The 20,468-nt window shown below is 30.7% G+C and overlaps 1 protein-coding gene and 2 long non-coding RNA genes across 5 annotated transcripts in view; 1 reads left to right on the top strand and 2 right to left on the bottom strand.

Annotated features, from left to right (window-relative positions):
* The window catches only part of LOC140675724 (uncharacterized), a 77,394-nt gene extending 57,054 nt beyond the window's left edge, over positions 1-20,340 (top strand). The window contains exons 1-3 of one of the 3 annotated variants that reach the window (XM_072910350.1): positions 18,325-18,461; positions 18,851-19,530; positions 19,680-20,340. In XM_072910350.1, coding sequence (XP_072766451.1) covers positions 18,431-18,461; positions 18,851-19,530; positions 19,680-19,934 — 966 coding nt within the window. In that variant the 5' untranslated portion in view covers positions 18,325-18,430 and the 3' untranslated portion in view covers positions 19,935-20,340. Of the gene's footprint in view, positions 1-13,926; positions 14,251-18,324; positions 18,462-18,850; positions 19,531-19,679 lie in introns of those variants that run through there. The other 2 variants (XR_012048440.1, XR_012048441.1) reach the window with 2 other exon arrangements.
* Positions 115-805, bottom strand: LOC140675801 (uncharacterized). Its single transcript, XR_012048465.1, has 3 exons — positions 725-805; positions 596-640; positions 115-501 (listed from the first exon to the last, which is right to left on the bottom strand). It is a non-coding gene; the product is annotated as an uncharacterized lncRNA (long non-coding RNA).
* LOC140675806 (uncharacterized) lies at positions 1,408-1,742 on the bottom strand. The gene is made up of 3 exons (XR_012048476.1): positions 1,662-1,742; positions 1,533-1,577; positions 1,408-1,438 (listed from the first exon to the last, which is right to left on the bottom strand). It is a non-coding gene; the product is annotated as an uncharacterized lncRNA (long non-coding RNA).
* Positions 20,341-20,468: the final 128 nt, after the last annotated feature.

Here is a 20,468-nt window from a genome sequence, read left to right as displayed (position 1 = left end):
CTCTCTCTCTCTCTCTCTCTCTCTCTCTCTCTCTCTCTCTCTCTCTCTCTTTCTTTCTCTTTCTCTTTTAATTAATAATTAACTTAATATACATTACTTACGGATTGCCTCTTTTTTTCTATACATGTTCTTTGGTATTAAGTGCAAGAGGGAAATTTTTGTGCATGATTTCGTGTAGAAAAGAGGCTAATCTGTATGTTGGACTGTTAATTGAAGAAACTATGATTCTAAACGGTACATTGTTTTTGTGCACTTTGGGAAGTCTATATGCTCTAGGAATTATTCCATCACTCATGTATAATGATCTATAATTGGCATAAGAAATATAATTATTGTTCTTCCATCTTTTGAGCAAATTGTGGACATCGTTCGTCACTTTACTCGTGGGATCTTTTACTTTAACTTATGCATCTTGGTTGTTAAATGCCTTTTGTAAGCATCAAGCCTACTAAAAGGCTTGATGCATTGTTGGCATTTATATGTTGTGATATTTTCTATTCCCTAAAACAAAATGATTAATTAAATAAAATCGCCAGCGAGATAATTCGGAAGGTATAGTGCACACACAAATATATTTTAATATATATACACTTACCAAAGAGCTTAAGTCTCTCGCGAATTTAGCGGATTGTACAGGTCTCTGCAATCAAAATCAACATTTTATGATATGTGCATGTATATATGCATATGTATTTTAAGAAATAAATTAGAAATATATACATACGATTTCTTTGTCTGTATTTAATTCCTGTAACGGCCTTCTTTCGGGTGGCGTTTCTAAAACATATTAATTTTGGTAATTAACCAGAAAAGCTGCCTCAGATTTAGATCAAAATAGGCTTATTCGACGCGTTTTGGCTCGAAACAAACAAATCTGGCAGAGATAATCGTCGCTCTGCCCCGCGAACGGAGATATTAATTGTTAATAATGACAGATTATTTTTTTTTTTTTTAATAAAAACGTGATTCTCTCTCTCTCTCTCTCTTTCTTTCTCTTTCTCTCTTGATTAATAATTAACTTGATATACATTACTTACAGATTGTCTCTTTTTTTCTATACATGTTCTTTGGTATTAAGTGCAAGAGGGAAATTTTTGTGCATGATTTCGTGTAGAAAAGAGGCTAATCTGTATGTTGGACTGTTAATTGAAGAAACTATGATTCTAAACGGTACATTGTTTTTGTGCACTTTGGGGAGTCTATATGCTCTAGGAATAATTCCATCACTCATGTATAATGATCTATAATTGGCATAAGAAATATAATTATTGTTCTTCCATCTTTTGAGCAAATTGTGGACATCGTTCGTCACTTTACTCGTGGGATCTTTTACTTTAACTTATGCATCTTGGTTGTTAAATGCCTTTTGTAAGCATCAAGCCTACTCAAAAGGCTTGATGCATTGTTGGCATTTATATGTTGTGATATTTTCTATTCCCTAAAACAAAATGATTAATTAAATAAAATCGCCAGCGAGATAATTCGGAAGGTATAGTGCACACACAAATATATTTGAATATATATACACTTACCAAAGAGCTTAAGTCTCTCGCGAATTTAGCGGATTGTACAGGTCTCTGCAATCAAAATCAACATTTTATGATATGTGCATGTATATATGCATATGTATTTTAAGAAATAAATTAGAAATATATACATACGATTTCTTTGTCTGTATTTAATTCCTGTAACGGCCTTCTTTCGGGTGGCGTTTCTAAAACATATTAATTTTGGTAATTAACCAGAAAAGCTGCCTCAGATTTAGATCAAAATAGGCTTATTCGACGCGTTTTGGCTCGAAACGAACAAATCTGGCAGAGATAATCGTCGCTCTGCCCCGCGAACGGAGATATTAATTGTTAATAATGACAGATTATTTTTTTTTCAATAAAAACGTGATTCTCTCTCTCTCTCTCCCTCTTTCTTTCTCTTTCTCTTTTGATTAATAATTAACTTGATATACATTACTTATGGATTGTGTCTTTTTTTCTATACATGTTCTTTGGTATTAAGTGCAAGAGGGAAATTTTTGTGCATGATTTCGTGTAGAAAAGAGGCTAATCTGTATGTTGGACTGTTAATTGAAGAAACTATGATTCTAAACGGTACATTGTTTTTGTGCACTTTGGGGAGTCTATATGCTCTAGGAATTATTCCATCACTCATGTATAATGATCTATAATTGGCATAAGAAATATAATTATTGTTCTTCCATCTTTTGAGCAAATTGTGGACATCGTGCGTCACTTTACTCGTGGGATCTTTTACTTATGCATCTTGGTTGTTAAATGCCTTTTGTAAGCATCAAGCCTACTCAAAAGGCTTGATGCATTGTTGGCATTTATATGTTGTGATATTTTCTATTCCCTAAAACAAAATGATTAATTAAATAAAATCGCCAGCGAGATAATTCGGAAGGTATAGTGCACACACAAAAATATTTTAATATATATACACTTACCAAAGAGCTTAAGTCTCTCGCGAATTTAGCGGATTGTACAGATCTCTGCAATCAAAATCAATATTTTATGATATGTGCATGTATATATGCATATGTATTTTAAGAAATAAATTAGAAATATATACATACGATTTTTTTGTCTGTATTTAATTCCTGTAACGGCCTTCTTTCGGGTGGCGTTTCTAAAACATATTATTTTTGGTAATTAACCAGAAAAGCTGCCTCAGATTTAGATCAAAATAGGCTTATTCGACACGTTTTGGCTCGAAACGAACAAATCTGACAGAGATAATCGTCGCTCTGCCCCGCGAACCGAGATATTAATTGTTAGTAATGACAGAATATTTTTTTTTTTTTCAATAAAAACGTGATTCTCTCTCTCTCTCTCTCTCTCTCTCTCTCAGTCTCTCTCTCTCTTTTTTTCTCTTTCTTTTTTGATTAATAATTCACTTGATATACATTACTTACGGATTGCCTCTTTTTTTCTATACATGTTCTTTGGTATTAAGTGCAGGAGGGAAATTTTTGTGCATGATTTCGTGTAGAAAAGAGGCTAATCTGTATGTTGGACTGTTATAACAGTCAGAAGAATATACAAAAGAAAATAATCTGTTATTTAATATAAAATATTTAACAAGAGATTATATTATAAAATGTGTTACAAAATATATATTATATAAGTAATTTTATACTACACATAAAATTAATTATATATTTTAGAATATATTTACAAATATATTTTACAAAATAGAATACACAATTTATTACAACATATAATTTGTAATTTAATAGTGTACAAAATAATTTATTACACGAAAATGTCCAATATACCTACGTTTAATATAAAATTTATTAGAAGTTTTTAGATCAAACGTAGCTGATAGTCTATCACGATTAAAAGAATTATTAATAAATTTCGATTACGTCTCTCTCAATTAAGAGAATCTGGAATTTTAATTAAATTTTGTGTTATTGTACGTGGTCTTTCAATTTGGTATTTTTCATTTTGGTAATATTTATTGAAGTAATATACACATATACATTTTATTAAAATATCTTTTTATTGAAATTATTAAAACATTAAATTTTATGTGAAATAAAATATGCATTTTAATTCTATATATACGTATATATTACTTCATAATATATGCTAAAGTGGAAAAAATCTTGCAGCTAATAATATCTAATAAATCTATTATTTATTTCGTACTTTTGAGATCCACGATTATGGATCTTGCACGGACTCGAATCAATCGGTCGTTGTACCGTGGCACTGGAAAGTGGATTCAGCCACGTAGTTCCGAAAACTCAATTGTGGATCCAGTTAGCGCCACTGTAGGGCGGGGAAAAAGCGTTCCCTAAAAAACGGTGGCATGACCCCTCTCATTCTTCTCTCTGGTTCAACTAATAAAAACATTTTGATACTCTGTTCCACAGCTCCGTAAAGTTAGCCGAACCACTTTGATTTTTTTATAATTAAAATTAATTAATCGTTTGGAAATCGTGTAGAGATGATCAGAAGTCTAATTAAAACGTTTGGAGGTTCATCCCTTTTTTTTAATTAAATAATTAAAATTTCGATGTATAGTTTGCCGAACATTTTTATTTTTCGTCCAATGGAGTTAAACAAGAGTTTATTCGATGCAGAATCGTTAGGTGGTCACGAATAAATTCTTCACAACGTTTGGAGGTCCATAGTTTATCCGAAAAATGAAAAAAATCATGTGCGGTAAAATTCCAAATTCTTTTAAGGCTCATTCACACTTTGGCAGAAAAACAGAAAGCAGACAGCAAAAGCCAATCAAAACTCGCGTTGGCAATTGGCTGTTGAGTAAAGAATTTCTAATGTTTTTATATGATAATATGATGGATGGAGTTCCGAAAAGCTCAAACCCCCGATTTTGCTGTCATCACGTGTATTTACGTATTTTGATACGCTTATTACGAAAATAATAGTGAAAGTTACCGACAATTTCATTTTCATGGTGAAAACCATAAAAAATTATTTAAAAATGTGACGTCTTTTGGTTTTATTTTATCAAATACTGAAAATTTAGAAAAATGTTTTAGATCAAACAAAAGTTGTAGATCTCTCCGAAATATGCATTTTATGTTCTATTCATTTATACAAGTGATAGTTTTCTAGAAAATCAAACTTAAAGATATATCTCATCACACTACAATATGGGGTGCATCCCGTTTGGACACGTTCAGATTGGATACTGCACGATTGGACACAGCATGATTGGACACTGAACTATTGGACACCGCTTGATTCAAAATTGTACGATACCACATGAGTTTTTAATTTTTTACGCAAAACGAGACCTATAATATACGATTCTACATGGGTTTTCTACAAAATTTTATATTGAAACTTCTACGCAGTACTGTTAACTTTGGTACTTTCCACGCATTCAAATTTTGTTATTTTTTTTATGGGAGCGGGGCGAAGCCCCGCTCCTAATCGTGCGATGTCTAATCGTGCAGTGTCCAATCGTGCAGTGTTCAATTGTTTTCAATTTTTCACGCAAAACGAGGATCGTAGTGTGATGAGATATATTTTTAAGTTTGATTTTCTAGAAAACTATCACTTGTATGGTAAAAATGAATAGAACATAAAATGCATATTTCGGAGAGATCTACAACTTTTGTTTAAAACATTTTTCTAAATTTTCAGTATTTGATAAAACCAAAAGACATTTTTTAACGATTTTTTATGGTTTTCACCATGAAAATGAAATTGTCGGTAACTTTCACTATTATTTTCGTAATCAGCGCATCAAAATACGTAAATATACGTGATAAAAGCAAAATCGGGGATTTGAGCTTTTCGGAACTCCATCCGCTGTCTGCTTTCTGTTTTTCTGCCAAAGTGTGAATGAGTCTTAAAAGAATTTGGAATTTTATCGCACATGATTTTTTTCATTTTTCGGATAAACTATGGACCTCCAAACGTTGTAAAAAATTTATTCGTAACCACCTAACGATTCTGCATCGAATAAACTCTTGTTTAACTCGATTGGACAAAAAATAAAAATGTTCGGCAAACTTTACATCAAAATTTTAATTATTTAATTAAAAAAAGCGATGAACCTCCAAACGTTTTAATTAGACTTCTGATCATCTCCACACGATTTCCAAACGATTAGTTAATTTTAATTATAAAAAAATCAAAGTGGTTCGGCTAACTTTACAGAGCTCTGTTCCACAAGAGCGTGTCGTTCCTAATGTCGTCACTAGATGGTGCATCTGTCTAATACTGAAAATTTAGAAAAATGTTTTAAACAAAAGTTGTAGATCTCTCCGAAATATGCATTTTATGTTCTATTCATTTTTACCATACAAGTGATAGTTTTCTAGAAAATCAAACTTAAAAATATATCTCATCACACTACGATCCTCGTTTTGCGTGAAAAATTCGGTTGGGACCCTCTAGTAAGGGATAGGACAAAGCCGCTAAATGTCGCCATTATTTGAGATCCCGGAAATCGACGGGTTAAGGGGATCCTGGAATGACAGGCGAACTCCGACGGATTTGCGCCCTCTTCTTAGTGGAACTAAAATTGTCGATAATACCGATCGATTATTCTATCACTCTGTCTCTCTCTCTTGCCTTGATCTCACGCACACATAAGGGGATCCTGGAGTGACATACACGAAAATTTCAACTACATTTATCTTTTTTATTAGACTTCCGAACTCATTTCTAAAAGCTCACTAATACTCTCTTATGTTATCCCTATCGAGCCAGCTACATTTGCTGCATGAATAAGCTGCAGAACTTTTACATTAGATAAATATTCTTGTGACCTGACGCAGGAAAGTCATAACAAAATTGTAAATGTTTGATTTTTTATTTGAAATATAGCTGTCACGCATTGTTATTAAAAATACTTTAATCGTAGAAAAGGATTTATCAATCATTTTAAGTAACAAAGATATCGGTTTAAAAAATATTAGCGTTTTATCGGTAAGGTAGGACAGTACGGCATCCCCTTAATATGAGCGCGTTTTTCAAATTAATTCATATTGTTTCTTTAGATAGATTCAGTCTTCGCTCAACGTCAGAAAAGAACGACAAAGCGATTTTAAAGATCTTCGCGAAGAATCCTGGGTGTTCTTTACGAAAAGCCAAATTACTTTTATCGAAAGAGAGTTTAGAAATAAGTTTGAGACAGATATAAAAAATTACTCAAACTATAAAATTTAAATATCTGAATGCATGCCGTAGATAAAATAGATTTATGTTTTTGTATCAGTATCTATATCCAGTACGATTAACATTATCCAACCATTTTTTCCTACGTAATGGAGATCTGGAGAAGTGACACATTTTATATCCATCTTTGCTTGAATTACTACAATTTTTTGCTTCGCAATATTGCATTTTTACTAAATAAATCTAAAAATTGCAAACGTTTACTATAACTAAAAATTGCACAGGTTATTGGTTAGGTTAGCTTAATGCTGGCGAGTTTACCCACTCCTAACCCAAGCTTACCCACTCCCCACTCTTACAAGCGGAAGTATCCCACGAATGGCGGCCGACCAATCCGCAGCTTGCGACCCGTTGTCCTATCCCTTACTAGAGGATCCCTAACATTCGGCTTCTCCGATTCCCTGAACACTTGGCTTCGATGCTTTGAGGTTAAAACAGTAGTGCGATTTCTTGTCTGTGTGCAAAATCACATTAACGGCAATGAGTGAAGCGTATGCTAGCCGCTTCGAAGCGGTGTTCCTCTGTAGCCATCCAAAAGGACCCAAAATGTCGTTCGCAACAGCCAGTCGCTACATGAGCAAGTCAGTATCATTTGTTAAGAAGTGGGTATAACGACGTGAAAAATGTTGACGACCTGCCGGAACGTGGCACGCGTCGCTCAACGTCAGAAAAGAACGACAAAGCGATTTTAAAGATCTTCGCGAAGAATCCTGGGTGTTCTTTACGAAAAGCCAAGTTACTTTTATCGAAAGAGAGTATAGAAATAAGCCTGAACACTATTCGACGTCGATTATGCGATGCCAATTATAGAGGGCGATGCACAAAATTAAAAACCGGATAAACGGATAAAAGTCACATCACATCCGACAAATATGAAGGTCTCTACCCGAGACTATGGCGGAAAATCTCGTCAAAAGTATACCCAAACGGTGTCAGGCCATAATCAACAATGATGGTGATTGGACAACATACTAAAGTAAATGCATTGTAGTGCAATGATTATATTTCAAGGTCATAAGTTTGATTTTAAACAATTTTCTTTTTTTCAGAAGATACGATCGACACGCTCTTGTGGAACATGTATAAATAAAAAAGCATTTAGTCAGTAAAAATGGACACTTCGGCATTCTCTTAAATCTTAAAATGATTTTATAATATTTATATTAAATAAAAAAATATATGTTTTTATGAATCAAAAAGTTATAAACTTATATCATATTTAACTTATATCGTGTTAGTTTAATTCAATATATAGTTATTTTTAAAATGTGTAAAGAAAAAGAAAGAAAATGAAAGACACACAATTCATAAAATTAATTTATTTATTGTATCTTACATTTTTTGATAAATATATAAATATGATTTTGAAACAGAAAATGGCATTTTCAAAATGCAAAACTTATTATAGAAGCTACTATTTTTTATAGTTAATAGTATTCAAAAATCAAATATCTAAATGTTTCAGTAAAAATAAAAATTTTTCATAACATAAATATGAGTAAAATTATCGAGTATTAATACTTTATTAAAGTTACAACTTTTGCATTTGTCAACAATTCATTGTATTTATTTAATATTATTTATTAAGTTCTACGAAAAAAAAATTACAACATATCAATAATCATATTTTAAACATATCAAAAAATCCATTTATAAATGAAAATGGTGTTAAAATTCTAAAATAATTCTAGGCGCATAGTTATGAATCTATCCATAATTGAAACAAAATACATATTATATATTTCAAATTCAATATTTTGCGCGTTATTATGATCAAATCCGATTTTGCTGGTACGGTACGGATATGGAATAGATATGTATAAATGGACCTTTAAGATGAGCCAGACGCTGATGATAGTGCGTCAGTTCTAAAATTAAATTTTCTATGAAACTGATGTGCATAAAGTACGAATATTATTTATTGTTAGTCTTTATACCAAACTAAATCAATTTCAATTCGAGAGTCTAAATCGACCTCTCTTTAACCTTCTGTCAAAGCATAGGCGAGGCAAAGTCACTGAATCGGGAATCAAATGCAAGTTTTTCTCTTTCTGAGCGATTGTTCTTATCACTGACGAACTATACAGACCCATAGACGTATAATAAATAGACTGCGTGTTTGGCTGCAAAAGTGTACAAAATTTAGAAAGAGAAAGATGCTTTGAACACCAATGCTCTCTTTGTCTAACAATGCTGGAGTGAGGATAGAAATAGGGGTAGAAATTTAATATGGCCGCGGTTTTGACAGTTTGTTTGACAGCATTCTAGCCCTACTTCTATCTCCACTCTAGCATTGTTAGACAAAAAGAGCATTGGTGTTCAAAGCATCTTTCTCTTTCTAAAATTTGTACATCCTTAAAGCTGAAAACAAAGGACTGCGCAGTCTATTTATTATACGTCTATGTACAGACCTCTTAGCCCCTAATACTTCTTATTTTATTTACAAATATTATTAGGTGTCATTATTGCATTAATAATAACATCATCTTACAACCGGTGTAAACTAACAAGTATCTTTTTTGTCGATCATCCTTCAATATGTCCCAGATTCACTCCATTAATATAAATTCAATACAGTTTTAATTTTACCTTTACAAGATTTCAAAACAGCACATGTGTAAAGAGATAAAAAAAATGCCTGTACATTCTACTTTGTCTCACTATTCGCTGGCATCAGTTCAGCAACGATATGTTCTATCTATTTATATTGTATCTATGAAATTGTTTCATCATCTCGTCCAAAGGAAAATATGAGGAGTATGAGAGCAGCCAATTTAAGTTTTTGCACATAAGATATGCATCAACGCGTCATGCGGGGCAAGAAGCGATGCGATAACCAATCGATTTGCAGCTTATTTGTAAAAGTAAAAGATGATTAGCTAGCGCGTAGCTTCTTGTCACGCGTAACGGGTTTGACGTGTCCTCTGGTTATTTTTCGTAAAAGAATCTTTTAATATTGACGCTCAATGTTCATTTTTATTATCAGAAGATATCACGTGACTAAAATTAAAAAATCAATAAAAAATAAATACTAATTTATTTTTAGTTAAATGATGTCTTTTGACGCTAAAAATGTCATCATCATGATGGATATCAATTATATGTGAACAATGATATTATTAAAATATTTTGTTAAATATTAAATTAAATATTTTAAATTTTTAATGAAATAAAAAAAATGTATAAAAAATAATACATTAAAATTTAACAAGAAATATTTGTATATTAAATATTATTATTAGAATATTTTTACGTATGTAAAATAGAGAAATCACTTCTATCAGAAAAACCTGAGGCCGGATTTAGGCCTTGGCGGAAAAGCAAAAAGCAGAAAAGCAGATGCCAATCGTGAACTTATGCTGAAAGTAAGCAGTACAACGGAAAACTTTTCTGTGGAGTTCTGATTGGCTTCTGCTTTTCTGCTTTCTGCTTTTTTGCCAAGGTGTGAATTCTCCCTGAGAGTAGCCATTCTAAGATGTTTAAATCCTCGTACACTAGCGCCTCTATATTATTTTAACAGTTACTTAAACTCATAGATTTATTATATATAGACCGCTGATTTGGTAAAAGAGATGTCCCAAAAATAAAAAGAGATAACATGCTTTGAGACCTCTTCTTCCTTGTCTCTCAGTACCTGAAGTAGCGATATTCTACCAATCAACGCAGCTCGTTTATTTTACTCCTCCCCTTTTAGACAAAGATAGGACAGTGTTCAAAGCAGTGTGTCTCTTTTTATTTTTGGGACGCTGCTACACAAAGGAAAGATAGGGAATCAGCGGTCTATATATAATAAGTCTATGCTTAAACTACATGGTCATATCTACTTTTGTCAAGAGAAATCCATAATATTGTGGCTCAGGAAATGGGAATTTATATGATATATACGTATGTGCAATAAGATAAATTTTCTTTCTAATACACTGCAGAAGTTATCTGCAATAAATTATTTTCTCTTGTTTTTTATTGTTTTTGCAAAACAACAAAAATATGAAGTATATGAAGCAAAAATCAAATTATGCTCTTAATTTATAGCAAATTCAGTTGGATGCGCTCTGATAGTGTGTATATTAAAGACTGTTATAGATATAAATAAATGGTCGTATAAAAATTACAATAATATAAATAATTAAAGCAATAAAATAATTAATACTACGAATAATATTATTTGTATTAAATATATATACAAAAAACATAATACATATACATTTCTTTTTAATTTAATAAATTCAATATTTTTATTGTTTTCAAGAAAGCAAAGAAAATTTTTTTTAAATGATAAGAATATGATGAAACACTTTTTTAGAAACATTTAATTTAAAATTGAAAGTAAAGTATCATAAAAAATTAGAATATTAAAATATCTTTAATTACATATTCAAATTATATATCCCTCTACAACATAATGTAGAGAAATATATAATGGCAGAACAGTTTAAAAGTATATGTAAAGATAAAAGATTGATCGTATATAAAATAAAATAAAAAGATGTGTTTCGGCAGGTTTTAAGTTAAAGCTAACTTATATTACGCTTATCAATTTTATTTTACGTTATTTAATATAATAAATAACATTTTATCTATTTGTTAATAATATTACTATTTTCCGCTTATTGATTTATCAGATATATTAACTCAAAAACTTATAAAGAAGAAAAAATTAATTAAAGCTGTACGAGCAAAAATTGTGTAATATTATCACCGTTTCTCTTTCTAAAACGCCGTAGATTGTGTGCGTGTCAAACGCACTTTGCCGCTTATAAAATCATTACAATGACCTTGGGTCAATAAACGCACTCCTTTGTATCGGTCATTCAGGTATTTTATATTTCAATTGTAACACGATTCGCGCATCGAGCCTTACGATGTTATATATTACGAGATATGCGTAATCTATTTTAAAATATAATAATCTCGATTTTAATATTATATTTACATATATTTTTACAAAACATCTTATTTTTTAGAAATAGTATATATATATATATATATATATATATATATGCGTCTACGTGTAATATTCTAATATAAATATTATATAATTAAAATATTATTATAATTTATTATTAATGACATTAAGTGTGTGTATGTTTCCTAAACAGCAATTATACATTTTTATATAAATTAATTCAATTCAAATGTATAAAAGTAGTATATAAAAGTATTATATCGGTAACAGGCTCGTTTATTGGACGTTTATAAAAATGTATTGACATCGATAATGGACATTTTGAACACATATTAAAATAAATAATTAATAGGTATTATAATAAAATAAATCATATTAAGATTTACTGATCATGTCATTGTTATTCTAGTGTGATTTTGGATTATAAAATTATTTGAAAGTTACGTTGTTATACATGATTGAATTTCTTTCAAAAAATTTCTTTTTGTGTCATGATGGGTCGCTCAGCAACACCTTTTTACAATTTTTCATTTTCTCAACTACTTTTTTAATAACAAATAGCAAGCTTTTTGTTTCTATAAGGTCCTTAGAACATCGATAAAAAATATAAACATTTATTAATTGTTAATTGCAAAAATACATTATATAAACAAATAGTTAAATTTAGTACTTTTTCACGGAGAAATGCATTTTCTACTAATCTATTATGAAAATCAATAAGCCAATTTTTTAACGATTTTAGTATACTGTAAAGTATTTTTCAGAATATTTTCAGAGTTTTCTGCTGTGTTGTTTTTGTTATTAAGTCTGTCCTTTTTTATAAAAAATATAAAATACAATATTTTTTATTCCAAATCCAAACTAACAATTGTAATTTCTTAAAACTTTTTTCTTGAGGATTTTTTTGCGTCGCAGAATCCAAATATAAAAAATTTTCAAATTTCGAAAATTAAATATAGTAGATCAAATATTGTGGAAGTAAAATTTCGAAAATTCCTTTAAGTGCTTATTGTTTTGAATCTCATTTTCTGGGGATTATTTAGATCGCTGAAATTTTTTTACTTGGAATCTAAAGTAAAAAATGTATAATTTTCAAAATTTAAAATGACAAAGCCAATATGGTACACGGGAATATCCAAAAATAGTTTAATTTTTTTTAATTCGCCTTCTAAGGATTTTCTCGGTCACTGAATGTGAATCTGAAATAAAAAAAATTATAATTTTCAAAATTCAAGGTACGAAACCAATGTGGCAGCCCCGAATACATAAAAAATGGTTTTAAAAAATGTTTTTAAATCGATAATTTTGACCTCAGATTCGGTTTCAGCGATCAAAAAAATTTCTAGAAAATAAATTTGCAAAAATTTTTGGTGCAAAGAAAAATATGACTGAAAGGGTTAAAAAAATCAATGATTTTGATTTTTTTCTCCAAATTCATCTCGTTTGTATCTCTCTTTTTGAACTTGTTCTCTAACCATTTTTTCATAAAAATAATGAAGGTATTGAGATGTAAAAATTACTGGGATACCTTATATAATACTCACTGGATATTTTGTCTGCCATATTGGATCCGCCATCTTGAATTTTGAAAATCTGACAACGGATTCGTAATCAGAGACCCCAAAAACCCTTACATACCAAATTTTATAAAATACTGACAATTAGAAAAATTCGTGACTCAAAGGGTTAATCTGTGTTCAGTTTTGTGAAAAAGACTAATTTTAAGCTGAGATAATTATATAATAATTGCGAATCGTTATTTGTCATTTTTAAATAAAAACAATATGTTACTAATCCGAGAATGCATGTTGGGATTTTGAGCTATTTTTATAAATAACAAACTGAATATTAGCATAAATTTTTTAAATTGATAATCAGCAACTCAAACAGTTTTATATCTTTTATATCTTGTTTTATATATTCATAATTTGTTAATGCTTCAAAACTTAATGTTGTATGTATACGATATTCCTACGATGGCCGACATAAAATCAAAGTAAAACTTCAGTAAATGGACGCCGCCTCAATGATCTTGACCTTGACATATGTTGTCAAGACTGTCCTGAATATCCTCCAGTTTTAGGCGGCACTCGTTATTTATTAAAAAGTTATAAACAAAAAAGTATTTTAAATAACGTAATTTTTTTGATACTATGTATATTTAATAAAGCGTATTTAACAGATTCATTTATTTTATGTGTAGTAAACTGAAAGTCTAGGCAAGGAAAAGATTGTCTTAAAAAAACTAACTTAATCCAACTTATTTCGAAGAAGGGTGACTTTTAATTTTTTTCATCTTTACAAAATGGATTATGTTAGATTATTTATTTTTTTTAGGAAAGTGGTGCAAAGGGGAAGACTCTGCCGCTCGCCATTCACACGTTTGATTAACATTATACAACATATACGTATACATAAATAAACTAATCTATTAAGGATGTATGGGAGATACAATCGGAGACAAAAGTACCCGAAATTCGGAAATAACAAATATTTGCATTTTGCAAGTCTTAAATAAAGTCATAAGTAACCGAAAGGATAATGACAGCTCTAAGTTTTAATTTAGAAGTATAATTTTTTCATTTTGACTTTTTTTTGTATTTGTTGATATTGTTATTTATGAAATAAAATTTTTGAGAGTGAATATTCCCTGAATTCAACTGGACAAAATAAATCTTTGAAATCAGAAATAAAGTTAATGATTGTTGTAAAATAATGAATTATGTTTAAATATTGATAAAAATGGAAGTATACATTGTATTTATAACAATTATGACTATAAAATGTTATTATTTTGATAATTGAGTGCTCTTTGAAAAGTATTAAACATGACAACACTGTCGCTTTTCATAAGTTGGCAGTTTTGCGCGCTGTCAAACTGTCAATCTCACATGTCAAAGAAGGTGCCAATTCACGCTGTACATAATTAGAGGCTATCTATAGCTAAAAATTTTGCACGCATCATTATGTCAAAAATAACGTATCGTTGGAAAGTAAAAATAGTGTCTAAAAAAATTTATGAAAAAAGAATTGCTCAACGAATTAACTAATTAATAATAATAAATAAATAAATAATAATAAACAGTAATAAATTGGAAAAATTAATATAATACATATTTTGTATATATATATTTATAATAAAAATATTTCAAAATACTTAAAAGTAAATATTTTTTTGTTAATATTAACTTTCTGTACAACGTTTAATTTTAATACTACATGATATGATATATATGTATATCTAAAGTTTGAAATCTTATTTTTCTCTTTAAAATTTGTTGGTCTAATTTTTTTAACACTATGCATATAAATTTTGTGATATACATATATCTATATAGAGTTTCAGCTGTTTCCATCGTTGCCGCACTTCTGCAATCAACATCAGAGAAATCAGAGGAATGGCCAGAATTTCAATAAATTTAAATAATTTTAATCACTTAAATTATTATTTTCTTCTAAATGATTTAGTGAAACTTAATGTAGTTTTGCAAAAGTGTTCTTTGAAGTTTCAATTATACATGTAAAGCATTTGAAATACATGGTACCATTTTTTCGATATTTTTAACGATAATACAATCGATTACGGTAACAAATCTTTTAAAATATGTAAAAATAGCGAAATTTTAATTGCAATAACTTTTAAACGAGTTAGTGGATTAAAGCCAAATTTTAACAGTAGCTTTAGTATCAAAATGGAAACGATCTGTATAATTTTCATGAATTTTGTACCATTTTGAGAAGCCTCCTATACATCCTTAAGATAATAAATCCAATGGCGGAGTTTCTTCCTCTGCAGCCCCCCTCCGAAAAAATAACTTAATACAACTTATCTTTATAGAGATAAAGAAAAATAAAAATTTATTCTCTTCGGAAATAGATTGGATTAGGTTAGTTTTTTTCTCGGGATAAGAGCCCCTCCCTCACTTACGCGTTTGATTTATTATACGTACATATATAAAAAATCTGCTAAGAATTCATTTTATAAACTGTACGTAATGAAACTACATAATGTCTGAAAGTTGATTAATGATCAACGACGATCAACTTAAAACCTTTTGGAGAATATTGAAGAAAGTGGCCTTGATATATATCAATGTCAAGGTCAATATCATTGGAATTAGGTCCGTTTTTCTAAAGTTTTACCAAAATCAATATGCGATGAGCTTCAAAGTTGCAATCAAACATATTGATATTTTATAATTAATACAATCTTTCTTTGTCTAAATATACTTTTATTTTAAAACAGTGAGGAAAGGGAAAGAAAAGATTCTGACAAAACAATTCCTCTTTTCCCTTTTATTGACAATTTTTCTAATAAAGCAATAAGAAAATTTATTATATTATTATTATTTTACATTAAAATAACATGCAATTATATTGTTTTTTTTTGTATTGTCAGTATAGCACAAATGATATTGGCTTATTTTAATCTTCAGTACATAGTAGTACTGAACACTGACCTCAATAGAACAATAGAAGAAGCGGCTGAAAACAGGATGTTATTATTCCATTCGTTCTTTTCGTTGCTCTGTCAATCATATCACTAGAAGTAAATGGGTATAACACATATATATATATATATATATATATATATTTAAACAACGCTACGCACTTGATGCCACGCGCAATATAAGAGCGGGACTTCAGGATTTAAAACCGGAGTTATCCACTGGCAGCGGTGAGATCGTCGACTGCTTATCTTAGGTTAGTTAGGTCCATTCAATTAAGATTCATCATTGTTTATTAGCGGTGTCGCCAAAAATTCGTAGAGGGCAGATTAAAATCTAATGCGCGAAAATCCAAATACGTCGTCTTTTTTTCTTCACGTGATCTTGTGATATTTAAAACTCTTGTCGAAACCGCATGCAAAATTAATTCTTATATATATATATATATATATATATATATATATATATATATATATATATCGTAGAATTAGCGTCTACATATTTTATAAACACGAGCCCAGATTTTTTTTGGTGGAATATTGGATGAGAAAGAAAAATTGATCGTACCAACTTATGCAACATCAGTAACGCTGATCCTGATAAGTTAAAGTTTAAATAGTTTGGCACACGACTATTTTATGCATATTGAAAAGGTAATATGTATTAATAAGTTACATTAATATTCGATGGCATTAGCACGTATAAAAGGGGGTGTAAAGAGATTAACAATAGGATTTGTAGAGAATAGAGAAAGTATATATTTTTACAAATAAATATATAATCTTTTTATATTTAATTTTGCAAGATTTATCTATTAGATTATAATAATCTGATCTTGAAACGCAGCTTTGGGACTTAAATTAGTAACATATTGCTTTTATTTAAAAATGACAAATAACGATTCGCAATTATTATATAATCATCTCAGCTTAAAATTAGTCTTTTTCACAAAACAACACAGATTAACCCTTTGAGTCACGAATTTTTCTAATTGTCAGTATTTTATAAAATTTGGTATATAAGGGTTTTTGGGGTCGCTGATTACAAATCCGTTATTAGATTTTCAAAATTCAAAATGGCGGATCCAATATGGCAAACAAAATTTTACTTCCGCCATATTGGATCCCTGTATTAAATTTTGGAAATTAAATTTTTTTTCCTTTAGATTCAGATTCTGCGATCTAAAAAAACTTTCAGAGAAAAAATTTAAAAAAGAATACAACTGTTACTTTCAATTTAGAACAGAAAATATTGTTTTTTATATATTTTTTATCAAAAAAAAGAGGATTTAACAAAACAAACACGGTGGAAAATTCTAAAAAAATTCTGAAAAATACTTTAGAGTGTACTAAGATTATAAAAAAATTGCCGTATTTATTGTCATAATAGATTAGTAGAAAATGCATTTTTTCGTAAAAAAGTACTAATTTTGACTGTTTGTTTATATATGGTATTTTTGCAATTAACAATTAATGATCGTATTTTTTTTACACTTATTGATGTTCTAGAGACCCTGTAGAAACAAAAAATCCGGTATTTGTTAATAAAAAAGTAGTTAAAACAATAAAAAACTACGAAAAAAAAGTTGGATCTCTGGGTGACCCGCTGTGACTCAAAGGGTTAAACAGATTATGCATTATAATTAAAACTGTGATATTCTGTTATTATCGCAAGGTATATATTTTTGCACCGTTTGTACTAATTAAACAATGTCATCAAAATTAACTACGATATACAAAGTGTTCCGTGAGAAAACTCATAAACTTTTAAAATGTATTATAGAATGCATTCTAATAATAAGCAAAAAATTTTACATACATTAGTTAGTAATTGAGTTTATAATAATTAATTATTAATTTATGAGTTGAAGTAAAAATTTGTCTGGTAAAATTAAAATTTTTGTTTTTATGAATTTTCATACAATATAAAATTTTTGTGGTACAGTCACTAAAAAAATTACAGTTTGTTATAAAAATATTAATGATTTTGTGATTAAATTATAATTACAGGACAACTCTTTACCTCAATTTACAAATTAATTATTAATTTTATATTAAAAAAATTAAAAATGCTTTGCGCGATATCAAATTCATGAATCTCGAAATGCATTAGATTTATTAACTTGTAACTGACCTAGCCAATTCCTCCTTAATTTTTTATCCGCTACTCTATTTTCTCTCTCTCTCTGTCGAATTAAAAAAATTTTTTTTTTTAAATATTAGTCTTTGTTTAATAAACGCTTTATTTTCCCGTGACAAACGGAGAACGGCTTCGAATAAATTGGAGCTCGTTAGTCGTAAGAAGAGGTCAGTAGTGCAGTTTAGCCGCTCGTATAAGAGCAGCCCGTACATCAGTAACTCCATTAAAGTGGATCAACGTTGCACGGTGTCACGATGAACGTGGTAGTAATACCGTTCTTCTTAGGTGAGAATTTCGAATTGTCGTCGCCAGCTCGTGGTGTAGCTGACTCAGAACCGACTCCAATTGGAATCGTTCGCCGCTTCTCGCGATTCTTGCGATCGATTCTTAATTTGTTTCAAATGACATTATCTTTCGTAAGTACCAGGATCAATACCGGATCGATACCGGCAAGTCGAGTTCGCGAAATTGAACGATCGCGTAATGTAGCGAGCACTTACCGGAAACCGTGAAAGAACCTTAAGCTGCGAGAGTTAATAGAGACATTTAACCGTCATTGACGTCATACTCGCCACTCTAATCAAGCTCCATTCAAGCTCTTAACCGGCCGGCTATTCAAACCGGCTATTCTCGCGGGCAATGATACGATGATGCTTCTTTTCTTTTTCCCCCAGCCGCGCATCTCACTGCCGATGAGACGTGGGCGCATGGACCAAAGTACACGTTTCAGGTTCAGGTGAACTGCACCGCGATCCCGGAGGAGGGCGTTTACGGTAGTATACGGCTGAATTTGGAATCGAAGTTGATCTGCCAGCCGTTGAAGAGTGGCCACTCGTTGAGCTGTCATTTCGAGGACTCGAAGGCGAACAGCTTCGTGGTAGATAGTCTGGACCCTTTGGAACTGGCGACGCCAACTGGAGAAGTGAACCGACAGCCGGCCTATGAGATCAACGAGGATCAATTTGAGATCAAGTTCAACAACCGAGGACTGGACGATCTTGTAGTGAACGAGAACATTCAGCCGCGCGAGCTCGACATGATCAGGATGATCGTGGGTCAGTTGAGCGTGGGCGCCACCCTCGACGGCGTCGGCAACGACGTGACATTCGATGCGATGGAGAACTTCACTCAGGGCGAGTGCTATACGACTTTTAAGATCGACAAGAAGTTTCTCGATCGTTCATTGTACACGAAACGGCCAGGTTACGCACTCAGGCCGGTCTTTGGATTGAAGGAAGGCAAACTCGTACAAATACGAAAGATCAGGAATCTGTACATGTGCGCGCATAAGGTGCCTTACTTCTTCGGCAGCGCCGACAGCTTCCGAGAAGAGAGCGACATTGTGTCTGACGCAGTAAGGGCCGGCTACATATCTTTACAATTTTTTTATATTTTCCTCTTTGCCCACAATTACAATATACATAAAAATGTGTAATAGTGTGCAAAACTGTGCAGTAATCGATTCTAATAATTATTATCACGTTCTCTCTTTTTTTGTCACAGAGCCTGTCGGATGGACACATGATCATAACGTCGACAGAATTCATATCCGGTACATCGAACGTGATAACGACGAGCAAAATAACCGAAGCGGTGGTGACGACTCTTTATGAGAACGTACGACTCAGGCTTGAGTCGATCCAACCCGCGGAGAGCGAACCGCCAGCTGTGAAGGAAGCTGAATCTGCTAGTATCTTCATAGGCAGATGGTTAATAAACGATTCGTCCGAGGAAGATAACATACATACCGATAATTAACAGACTGAGAACAGTTGCGTTATCCGTGCACGAACGACGTGTGTGAAACAAGAAATTGAGAAATTCTTCCGTTGCAAAGTGTGACTTATCTTAATTTGATTAATCTATCTCTATTTATCGTGCAAATTAGAGCTGTATCGAGATAGCAGCGATACGGTTTCGTGTTTAATAAATTGCAAAAATTATCCTGTGTGTGTGAATGATATCCGCGATAATTATAAATTAAATCAAACTGTAAAACTGTTATAATTTTAATTAATAAGAAAAAAAAGTGTTGTTACGAAAGTGCTATATTTTAATGTGCAAGAGTGTACAGTGATAACAAAGTCTTGTTAGTTGTATAATATTGTAAAAGCGGTTGACTTTTTATGAAAAAAATAAAAGGTTATATATTATACTTATAAATTGTATTTATATTTTTATAAATTGCATTTACATTTTTTTCTTAGAAATTAATATTACAGTACATGTAAGTAATTCAAGTCCATTTAAACTCGATTTTAAATTATTAGAAAATTTCAAGTACACACAGAT

The sequence above is a fragment of the Anoplolepis gracilipes genome, unplaced genomic scaffold, assembly GCF_047496725.1.
Source record: "Anoplolepis gracilipes unplaced genomic scaffold, ASM4749672v1 Contig18, whole genome shotgun sequence".
Classification (NCBI taxonomy): domain Eukaryota; kingdom Metazoa; phylum Arthropoda; class Insecta; order Hymenoptera; family Formicidae; genus Anoplolepis; species Anoplolepis gracilipes.
The sequence above is the reverse complement of the archived record's forward strand: the minus strand, read 5'-3'. Positions and strand labels throughout refer to the sequence as shown.